The sequence below is a fragment of the Garra rufa genome, chromosome 25, assembly GCF_049309525.1.
Source record: "Garra rufa chromosome 25, GarRuf1.0, whole genome shotgun sequence".
Lineage (NCBI taxonomy): Eukaryota > Metazoa > Chordata > Actinopteri > Cypriniformes > Cyprinidae > Garra > Garra rufa.
In genome coordinates, this window is record NC_133385.1 from 14,621,316 (window position 1) to 14,633,733 (window position 12,418).

At 37.0% G+C, this 12,418-nt stretch overlaps 1 protein-coding gene across 1 annotated transcript in view; it reads left to right on the top strand.

The window, feature by feature from the left end:
• Positions 1-1,917: 1,917 nt before the first annotated feature.
• agbl1 (AGBL carboxypeptidase 1) overlaps positions 1,918-12,418 on the top strand; it is a 194,507-nt gene continuing 184,006 nt past the window's right edge. Inside the window, exons 1-2 of the mRNA XM_073831593.1 lie at positions 1,918-2,137; positions 12,119-12,182. Coding sequence (XP_073687694.1) covers positions 2,087-2,137; positions 12,119-12,182 — 115 coding nt within the window. The 5' untranslated portion in view covers positions 1,918-2,086. The remainder of the gene's footprint in view (positions 2,138-12,118; positions 12,183-12,418) is intronic.

The window sequence follows — 12,418 nt, forward strand, 5'->3', positions numbered from 1 at the left end:
TTACGGCGTTACTAACAGCATTACTTTTTTCAATAACGAGTAATCAAAACGAATTACTGATTCCCCCGCTACAACGACTTTACCGTTACTGACAAAATGCGGCGTTACTATAATTTTCGCGTTGCGTTCTTCTTCTGAGGTAAATTCTGGCGTATTCCTCTCAGCGTGTGTTCTTCCAGAGACGAAAAAGTAGCCGAGATTAACTTGATGAATGTTCACGTTGTTTACGGAGGCGATGTGGTTGTTTACCTACATGTCCGCATGTCTCACATGGATGTTTAAAATTTGAAAAGCAGAGCCATTCATGGGCATGATCACATTAGCAATAATGAGTCTAGACGGGAAAAACTGAAGCTCGCATTGGTATCATACAGATTACTTTATCAGAAAATATCGTTTTCGACATGACTTTTTAATTCAAAAGTAGACATTTCAAGCTTTCTATACATATGTTTTTCATGTCTGTGAGGCAGGTATTCACAGAGATTCAAAAAAAGCAGAAAGGGGACCCTGTTTATTATAATTTATTTTACAAAAGCACATTGTTTTCTTGTTATTATGACTATACAAAAATGAAAGTAGACCCTTTACGGTTTCAAAATGATAGTGTTTTTTTTTTTGTTCTTACAAACTATCAAGAAAAATCGAGACAGACCACACCAGTGTGGTCTTCGACCCCAGAGGGTTAACAGTGTTGCCGTGGGTTTTTTTCACGTCCACGACCCCAGTAACGTAATATTTAGCCCCTGGAAGGTGTCTCTCACATTGTCCCACAGCAACATTAAAAGAGTGTAGTTTAGTGTATAATGTTTTATTAATTTACAATATTTAATACTGGGGGCTTCCAAGTTATTTGACATATTAGATTTTTTTTAAAAAAAGTAACACAATAGTTGCTTTCCCTGGTAATTAGTTACTATAAGTACAGTCTTAAAAATAAAGGTGCTTCAATAATCCATAGAAGAACCTTTTGTCTAAACGGTTCCATAAAGAACTTTAATATCTGAAGAACCTTCTGTTCTGTTCTGTTTCATAAAAGGTTTTTTGTGGTGAAAGAAGGTTCTTTAGATTATAAAAAGGTAAGAAAGAGATGGTTCTTTAAAGAACCTTTCGACTGAATGGTTCTTTGTGGAACCAAAAACGGTTCTTCCATGGCATCGCTGTGAAGAACCTTTTAAACCACCTTTATTTTTAAGAGTGTAACAAGAGTGCCCAAACCCTGGTTTAAACGTACACTTATATCCATCATCGTATCAGTATTTATTTTTTGTGTTGCGGTAAAAATAGCAACAGGTAGCACCAGTAGCTCACAGAGTGCAAAATATGTATAAAAAAAATACGTAAACATGTTTTTTTTAGTACACATTTCAGTGGTAGACGTCATTTGTGTTATATACCCGGGGTTCCCTCTAAAAGACATCCAGAATGTCTAAATAAAACATTTTTGTGCTAATGTTTTGAGAACATTATTAAAAACCACCTAACTTTGAATGAACATTCTCGAAATGTTACATGAAGAACGTTTGCTCGTAATTTTAGAGAAAATCTCGGCAGATTGTTAGCCAGAGTTCTGACAACATTCTCTGTTAGCCGGGATGACAACAAAAACACAGCTGTGAGTGTGTATCCCACACTAATCACGTTTATTTACTCCGTCGAGATTCATTTCAGGAATAGATCATCTTTATAATGTCAGTGCCAGGCCATGTTTAAGCACAGCCTGACAATATTAGCTCTCTCATACACACACACACACACACACACTCGGAGAAGATTCCTCAGCCTCTTGATATCCATCCAGGCCATGTCCTCTCTCCTGTGAAATGCTCAGCTTGGTTTAATCCCTGTGTCTCGTCAGGCCCTTTTAATAGGAGCCTCATCTCAATGTCCGTGCACAACTGGAGCAGCCCGCGGGTTTATCTGAGGGAGATAGAGTTTCAGGCGACAAGCTGAACCCCTCTCGGCTTTAACTGTACCCGTCTGTCTTGTTAAAGCGCAGAGGGAGAAGGTGCTGCCTCTGTGTCACTCTAACCACTCTTTCATTTCTCCTTCCTCATTTCGTTCTTCAGCCCGATCGAGGCCCACCATGGCGGCGCCGAGCTCTGGCGGACTCGAGGTTCTCCTCAGCACGTTGCAGGTAAGCCTGCATTGTTTGCGAATGTGTACATCTGGATTCTCTCTCGTTCTTTGACACGTCAAGCATAGGAACGGCCCACAGATGCAAGCAGGCACGCTGGGAACACTACCCACACATGCAGGACACTTTCCATGTGTTGAGTGAGAAAGATAAATGACATGGACTCTCAGTACCATAAAAAGTAGCCTGTGGTTAATGTTAACAGGTTTACCGCCCTTGTGGTGAATTTAACAACGTTTTAGTTAACTTGCGCAATGGAAATTTAGTTAACTTGCGCTTGAAATTTTAGCTGGTGTTTGCGGTTTGAAATAGTGTTTTTGATTCAGTCTTTTTTCATTTTAGATTGTTGCACTAGACAAAATTAGCATGCGTATTGGGTTATACTAACACCTTGCGGTTTAGGAGCGTTACGCAAATGCTTTAGTTGCCGTTTAGAACTACACCTTTTGACGACTTCCATAATTAATATATTTTCATAAAAGTGTTCAGTTATAGTGAGATCTTGTCAAATCTTCATATAAAACACAACAGGTTATTAATACTGATATAACTTTAAATATTAGTTTGATTGCTTGCTTGCTCAACCAACATTATAAAAATAAAACGGACCAAATAAATTTATACACAACCAGTCAAAAGTTTTTGAACAGTAAGATTTTTTATGTTTTTAAAAAAAGTCTCTTTTGCTCACCGAGCCTGCATTTATTTGATCTAAAGTACAGGAAAAACAGTAAAATTATGAAGAATTTTTACTATTTATAATAACTGTTTTCTATTTGAAAATATTTTAAAATGTTTTTTTTTTCTGTGATTTCAAAGCTGATTTTTTATTTTATTTTTTTTGCTTTATTACGTCAGTCACATGATCCAGAATTCATTCTAATATTCTGCTTTGCTGCTCAAAAACATTTATTATTATTATTATTATGTTGAAAACAGCTGAGTAGATTTTTTTTCTGGCTACTTTGACGAACAGAAAGTTCAGAAGAATAGCATTTATCTGAAATATAAATCTTTTGTAACATTATCATCTTTATCATCACTTTTGATGAATTTAAAGCATCCTTGCTAAATAAAAGTATTAATTTCTGTAATTTCATTCCAAAAAAAAGTAAAATAAAATCTCTATACTGACTTTAAGCTTTTGAATGGTACAGTTTATAATGTTGCAAAAGCATTTCATTTCAGATAAATGCTAATCTTTGGATCTTTCTGTAAATCAGAGAATCCTGAACAAAAATGTACTTAACTGTTTTGAATATTAATAATATTTTTATAAGATATTTATCTTGAACTGCAAATCAGCATATTAGAATGATTTCTGAAGGATCATGTGACACTGAGGACTGGAGTAATGATGCTGAAAATGTAGCTTTGATCACAGGAATAAATTGCATTTTAAAATACATTCAAATATATTCAAATCCTGTACTTTAGATCAAATAAATGCAGGCTTGGTGAGCAAAAGAGGCTTCTTTAAAAAGCATTAAAAATCTTACTGTTCAAAAACTTTTGACTGGTAGTGTAAGCCTTTGCTATTATCAATTTAACACATCCTTGCAGAATAAAAGCATTAATTTTATTCCAAAAAAGAAAGAATAAAAATGTACTGACCCCAAACTTTTGAACAGGTTTATATTTTAAATAAATGCTGTTCTTTTTAACTTTTACTAATCAAAGAATCCTGAAAAAAGTATCACAGGTTCTAAAAAAATCTTAAGCAGCACTATTTGCAACACTGATAATAAATCAGCATATTAGAATGATTTCTGAACGATCATTTGACACTGAAGCCTGGAGTAAAGATGCTGAAAATTCAGCCTTGTATCACAGGAATAAATTCTATTTGAAATTCTATTAAAATAGAAAACCACTATTTTAAATTGCAGTAATAATTTACAATATTACTGTTTTTTTCTGTATTTTTAATCCAATAAAAGCAGCCTTGATCAGCAGAAAAGTTGTATGATTAAATAAAAATAATAAATTTGATGACGTGACTTTATGTATATGCAGATTTGATTGTGATATTGTGTTTACTGCTGTTGGTAGTTGTTAATAATGAGAGAGACAGTAATGGCATAACTGCAAGCATCAATATAAAAATGAAAGATGTGACCAGTAAACATTCTTTTGTTTACTGTTTTCCATATCTATTTTGAGCAGATTTGACTTGCACTCACAAAATGTCTTGTATGACTCCAAATTGTACATTTAGATGTGATTTTTATCCACTTCCCCAGCTTACGGTGACTGATTTCATATCAGTGATTTGTATATATCAGGTGCTGCCAATGAACCGCTGAGGCCTTATATGATCACAGGGGGCAACGTGCCCAATTTCCGATAACTTTCTACCTCTTGCATGAAAATCATGCTCAGAAGGGCAGAAATCATTTGGTGTACGTGTCAAAGCGATTAATTGAGAGTGAAAAGCATAAGATGAGATTTATTCCCACTATGCCGATAAGAGTGTTGTAAGGAAAAGTGGAAAAGCAAATGTAATTTGGAAAGAGACAAGTGCAGCAATGAGCTCAGAGTGTGATTAAACGAAAGCTTTAAAAGGTTTCATTCGGATCTCACCAGAGGGAAAAATGTAGAGCACTTTAAAGTTACAGAGAATGAATAGCATTATTGACTTGAATACAAATTGAATACAAGTGTTTGTTAAAGTGAATGATCTAGAGTATATAATCGTATAAAGGCTCACTATTTATTTTATTTTATTTTATTCTCTCTTTCTCAACAAATTTTATAAAAATAAATGGACCAAATAAATGTATACACTACCAGTCGAAAGTTTTTGAACAGTAAGATTTTTCATGTCTTTTGCTCACCAAGCCTGCATTTATTTTATCCAAAGTACAGCAACAACATTCAAATTCAGAAATAATTTTGATTTTAAGCATATAACCCAATAAAGGCTCACTTTTGTTATTATTTTATTTTTTAATTTTTTTATTTTAGTTTGGGCAGAACTTATTCTCAGCAAATATTATAAAAATAAATGGACCAAATAAATGTATACACTACCAGTCAAAAGTTTTTGAACAGTAAGATTTTTCATGTTTTCTTTAAAGAAGTCTCTTTTGCTCACCAAGCCTGCATTTATTTTATCCAAAGTACAGCAAAAACAGTAAAATTCAGAAATATTTTTGATCTTAAGCATATAATCCTATAAAGGCTCACATTTAATTTTTAATTTTTTTTATTTTTTATTTTGGGGCAGAACTCTTTCTCAACAAATATTATAAAAATAAATGGAGCAAATAAATGTATACACTTCCAGTCAAAAGTTTTTGAACAGTAAGATTTTTTTATGTTTTCTTTAAAGAAGTCTCTTTTGCTCACCAAGCCTGCATTTGTTTTATGCAAAGTACAGCAAAAGCAGTAAAATCTTTAAATATATATTTTTTTTATCTTAAGCATATAATCCTATAAAGACTCACTTTTTTATTGTTTTATCTTATTTTATTTTATTTTATTTTTTATTATTATTTGGGGCAGAACTCTTTCTCAACAAATATTACATAAACGGGCCAAATGCATACTGTACACTACCAGTCAAAAGTTTTTGAACAGTAAGATTTTTAATGTTTTTTTTTTAAGAAGTCTCTTTTGCTCACCAAGCCTGCATTTATTTTATCCAAAGTGCAGCAAAAACAGTAAAAAAAATTAAGATTTTTTTATCTTAATCATATAACCCTATAAAGGCTCACTTTATTATTTATTTATTTTATTTTTATGTATTTAATTTTTTTATTTCTAAAGATTTCTGTCCCTAAACACAATATGGTGACTTTAACCTATCCCATGTCATAAAATGTTTTGAACGTGACAGAAAATAGCTGTTTGGGCAAAAAAAGATGCCTCCTTATGTTCAAATAAGAATCCTCGCAGTTGCTTGGCATTGGCCATGTGGCCTCGGCTCTGAAGAATTGACTCCTTTATTACAACGCAAACTGACAAGGGTAGCTAGTAATACCCTCACGATTAGCCACAGCCAGCGTGTCGCCTTCCTCCAGCCATGACTGGCATCAAACGTAGCAATAAGTCCCAAATTCACTGTCCTTGACATGGAGTTGTTGGTGCCTGAAATGGGATTCTCGCTAATTCAAATTGAGACCGACACAGACGCTCAGGGTGCCGTATAGAGATTTTTTCCCTTTATATTCTTCCTCTGCTTTTCCCTTCCTGTTTTATAGCTCTCGAATCTCCTTGGAGAGACACACCAGGTCCTGCCTTTGGTCTGTAAGATATACAAAATCATTCTGAAGATGTGTAAGAATAACTTTTAATTGCTTTCCTGTGCTATTGAAAAATGTTTGGCCTCAAAGAAGCAGCTCTCAGCTTAAACGGGAAGTTCAGCCAAAGATCTCCCGGTGCGTTCCTGCCACCCTCTTAAAAGTTAATGGTGTGCAGTCAATGGAGGTACTCAATGTTCCTCATTAGAGAATTAAAAACCAACGGGGATATGAAATGAGTTCCGCTTTCAAGTGGTTCTTGTGTATATTACCGCACATCCTTCTTCCGATTGGCAGATGGGAAACATCAGCGCTTTTTGATTGTAGCTTGGCATAGGTGATGCCGGACCAAAATAGATGTAATTATTCATAATTTGAAGTACCGCTGGATTATTCTGTTAAAAGATTGTTGGGCAAATAATGCTCTAATGATGTGCCAGCTGGCTCTCTATGCTAGTCACACTCATTAATGTTGAGTAATTAACATGGTTGCGTGGAATTAGTCCAGATGGTGATGACGGGGCCATCGATTTCCGAGAAAGAGCACATGCTCCATTTTACTAGTGTAAAAGTTCATCCTCAGTGAGTTGTAGTTTCTTCATTAAACCCAGTCACCTTCAGGGTCAGAAAATAATGGGGGTATATGGAGCGAAAATGCCACCGAATGTGACAAAAATGCCCTGGAAGTAAAATTTAAGGGGCTAAAAATGTCCCAGTAATGAATTCATGGATTCTTTTTCAGTAACATTTCATTTTTTCTATTATATGTTTCATAGTTACAGAGATTTTGCATACAACATTGGGGTTAATTAAGACATTTGGCATAAATATGTGTGTTTTTATGCTTTTAGAAAAATGATGCCCTCACAAAGGTCAAAAAGTCCCTAAAATAAAGTCCAAGTAATAGTTCATCCAAAAATCATTTACTAACCCTCAGATTTTATGATTCTTCTTTCTGCAATAGCACACAACAAGATTTGTTTGACAAAATGTCTCGATGGTTCTTTAGTTTAAAGGAACACTCCACTTTTTTGGAAATAGGCTCATTCTCCAACTCCCCCCGAGTTAGTAAGTTGAGTTTTACCGTTCTGAAATCCATTCAGCCGTTTTCCTGTTCTGGCGATATCACTTTTAGCATAGCTTAGCATAGATCACTGAATCCTATTAGACCAATAGCATCGCATTCAAAAATGACCAACGAGTTTTGATATTTGTACTATTTAAAACTTGACTCTTCTGTAGTTATATTGTGTACTAATACCGGCGGAAAATGTAAAGCTGTGATTTTCTTGGCCGATAAGATTAGGAACTACACTTCCATTCTGGCGTAATAGTCAAGGAAGTTTGCTGCTGTAATATGGACGCAGCAGGCGCAGTAATATCACGCAGCGCCTGAAATGAGTTCCCAGCTAGGTTAGCATTTGCACATGTGCTGTGATATTACTGCGCCTGCTTCGGAATGGTAAAACTCAACTTATTAACTCGCGGGGAGTTGGAGAATGAGCCTATTTCCAAAAAAAGTGGAGTGTTCCTTTAAAATAGCTGTGTTTCCATTACAGATGTGCGCAAAACTTTAGCGATATTTATAAATGTTGATATAAAAACTACTGCACAGTTATACAGTTTATATATAGCATGCAGAATTTGCAAAATGTGGCCATTGTAGACATTTCTTAGGAGGTTGCTAGTATCCTTTTATTTTATTTTTTATTTTATTTTTTTTGCTCTTTAATGGATTGATGCATGAACACAATTTTATTTCATCATATTCGTGATTTATGAATTTATGTAAACTTCGTTTTGAAGTAGGATATTCCTTATGAAGAAAATTCGCTAGGCTAGCATAAAGTTCATTTAATATTCTTCATAATACATTTTGTTTTTTTATTATACTGCAGATCGAAATAATATTATTTTAGATACTCTTTAAAAATAAGAGAATCGCTGACATAATTTAGGCTACTTTTTTGACTTGGGAAAAACGATTTAAATTATCATTAGCCTACTATTGTTTTTGCTCTTTCTATTACTGACTTGAAATCGTGTTACATGTGAATGGTCTACATGAGATATATTATTGCTCAAATAAATGTTTTTACAAAACGTGCTAGAAATGTTATAATTAAGGGAATTTAATCGCACTGCGATGTATGTATCAGGTGTCATGTAAGGCGATGTATATGAAGACGATGTATGTATCAGGCCTAATTATCATACGTAATTTTTTTATACATTTCTCATGTACGCCGCCATGATTGGTTCCAACAGTGACGTCGCCGTATCCAGTGGTGTAGTCTAGTTTTTTGTAGTGAGTATACTGTGATTTTTTTCCTTCCCAGCCCCATATTCACCCATCCCAGAGCAACACCCCAAACGCCACCACGCTCATTAATGCATACAGGATGCATCTATATGTTATTGAGAGCATTCTGAAACACTGCTTATGTGTTATCAACATTTTGATTTATTTTTAGCAAGTTTTATGAGCTGTCAATTTTCAATGCACATTTAGGGGTGCAAGTTGGAACTATTATTAACAATAAATTCAGGGCTCGGAATTAACTTTTTTACTTGGAAGTACTGGTGCTCCCAACTTCAAAAAGTTAGGAGCACCAAAAAATTTTTAGGAGCACCTAATTTCTTTTTAGTAATGTGCCAATCTTGATTTTTCATAACCGATTCTTATTGCTGATGCTTTAAAAGCAAATTGGCTGATTTTGAAAGCCTTTTTTAAATTATTATTTTATGCCTTAAGCAAGGGACAACCACTGCATTTTTAAACCATCTTCTATATTCAAAGTGCAACTAGAGACCGATTTTTTTCAAGCATGATCTAGAGCTATAGACAATTACACAACCTATTATAGCCCACATACTAATAACAGCCTAGATGTTATGTAGCCTAATTTGCGCACATTGGGGAGTCGCTCTATAAACGTGGGGTATTAAAATTGCTTTTGAATGCGCGTGCGCGTTTTACTTTTGGTTTCGTTTTAACGTGCATTCTACAATGCAAGATATTATTTTAACAAAACCATTCGAAAGTGGGAGGACACAAACGGGATTGTAAAAAGCGTGTCCCCAGTTGAAATTACATCTTTGGGTGAGTGGAACTCTGCCGCTGAGTTAGCATTTGATGTGAATGTATGCCGCGTTGTACAGTATATTGAGACGGACAGGCTTGTGAAAACAAGAGTGTAATTCATATCTGTTTTCGTTTCATAATTCATATCTCATTTACTGGTTTGCGTACCTTGATTTCAAACTCGCGCCGAGAATGACCACCAAGCTTGATAGGTGACGTCAGATCCAGGTCACTGCAGGCTACGGAAGCCTTAATAGTTCATATGTCATTAATCTTCAAATAGAAGCAGCCGATTGGTCTATACATCGCAGCTTCAAGTCAAACAATACGCCTCGCAAGACAGACGTGGTTAATTTATGAATGAAAGTGTGAAATATTTTATGTCACAATATCATGTTGTTAAATATCCTCGCGCTTTTTAAAGTGGGTATACGCAAATCCTTGACCTTTTCTAGTGGGTATATGGCGTATACCTGCGTATCACGTAGACCACACCACTGGCCGTATCCCATTCTCCCTATAAATCCCATTCAAAATTTGACACGGACTGACGGCGACGGAAGGGTAGACTGCGCCTTCGTCTTCTTCTGCTTAGCCTTAGAAAAGGCATTAAAAACTCGCCATACTGGGCGCGAAGGGCGGCAGCATCCTGGCCCGCCAGCCGTCACTGGTGCGGTCCCTTGCTGAACCCACGAAGCCACCAGCGTGCATGCACGTGGAAGAGACCGGTCTCCCGAGGAGAGACATGCTCGGCACTGCAGCGGCGGTGATGAGGCTTCATTCACTTTAGGTGTGCCTCATAACACGCCGCCAGACCGGGATGTATTGGCTCCCCTCCTCTCCCACACACACCAACTCCCGTCGGGAGCCTGGAGAAGGGCGGTGAATAATGCTGCCTTCATGTGCTATCGTAGTTATGGTAAATACCAAAATCCAACATCTAAATTGCACATGAACACCCACTCACGTTGTAATTTCCACTGGAAAGCTCGAAATTTTTTATGATACCCGAGTTGCCGAGATGGGATAAACTTTGACCTTTCAACATGGCGGACAGCAACGAAACTATACTGAATGATAAGCATTGCATGATGTTAAAAGTTCTCTGCTGTTTAGTTGATTAGTTTGTAGCCCCCATAATGCTGGGGCATAAAGGATTTTAATAACGTCGCTATTTAAACGTAGTGTTGTCTTTAAAAATACCGTTAAGAGAAGATGCTAGCTCGTCATGGCTCGCCTCCAGTAGGGTGCTGTGCGTTACAGTGTTCTGAAGGAGGCAGTTTTCTCATGTTATTTTATTCGGTCTGTTTTACCAAAGTAGCATGTGAGGACAAATTGCGAGTTCGCCATGTTTCTCTTCACTACGACAACAAAAGCACCTGAACACGACACACTGGTAATGTCCACTTCACAAGTGGAAAGCATCATCTTTCCCATATCACATGAAGGCAGCATAAGGGACGGGGTGATGATGATAATTAGGGGGGAGGCAGCCGACGCATCACACTATGTAGAATAGAAACATATTAAACAAACTAATAAATATTGCTACATAACAAATAATACAACTAAAATGAAAAAGAAAATATAATCTAATTAAAAACGTTTTGTTTGTATAATCATATGTAGGGATGCACTGATCCTTATCGGCCGATCACTTGCGCGTTTTGTCAGTAAAGCCGGTTCTGTAATCAGCGCTAAATGCCATCAGGTGCGTGATTTCACGTTGAGCCGTATATACTACACACAGCCGTTGTTTACCGACGAGCTGCGCAAATCAATGTTCATTATCAGTGTGAATGTGCGCAGGTCGTCAGTGAACAACGGCTGTGTGTAGTATATACGGCTCAACGTGAAATCACGCACCTGATGGCATTTACCGCTGATTACAGAACCGGCTTCACTGACAAAACGCGCAAGTGATCGGCCGATAAGGATCGGTGCATCCCTAATCGAACGCAAATGATTTGTCCAGAATGCATCTATTATAATAGACCCAAACAATACGTCTCCACACCCACAGAAACAGGCCGCGTTGACTTTTCAAGTCCATGTATGACTGCTCTGCTGACACTGGTCTCTTTTGTCAGTTCACTAATGTGGGTAAGAGTGACAGCTCCCTGGCAGGACCGGTCTCTTTGCGGTGCAGTTGGCTGTGGAGATGCCTAATAGGATTCAATGGCTACTGTCAGAAAGACACGGCCAGCACAGATGCAGGCAGGACAATGTTGTGTTCTCTCTCTCTTTCTGTCGTTTTCGCCCTATAATGAGAGCTGAAGCTTGAATCCCCAGCTGTGGAGTTCCTTCTCTGAGGATTACAGCCCTTGACCGCCTACCCGTCAACTGCTGCTGCTTTTAACCACAGGGCTTCGGGTCCCCGCTGTGGTACCAGCCCTGGTGTGTTCTGAAAACGGACACAATGCAGGAAGGATTTTTGCTGTGCCAGCCAGGAAGCACTCAACACTCAATATATATCACATGGGGCGTGAATAGTGATGTCATCTGTGCTTGCTTTATTGGAGTTGCTTAGATTGTTTCACGGTCGTTGAGCCAGGTTTTTGCGTATACACTGTAGGAAATCTTAATGCGGAGGCCAGGTTGAGCTTTAGGCTTTGTTGTTTAAGTGTGTTGCTCTTTCTGTTCTGTTTTTAGAATGCTGGAGACATCGAGAACACGCTAAACATCCTCAACGTCCTGGATGAACTGTTGTCCGCAGGTGAGACGCCCTGTTTTGATTCCTATATGTTGATTCATTTACTGTCATATCTCAGTTAGTTGGCAAGACACTATTTCTACTATAAAATAAGCCACAAACCAGTTCTGTAAAAAACACTTTGCTGATATATGTGACCCTGGACCACAAAACAATCGTAAGTAGCATGGGTATTTCTGTAGCAATAGCCAAAAATACATTTGTATGGGCCAAAATTATAGATTTTTCTTTTATGATCG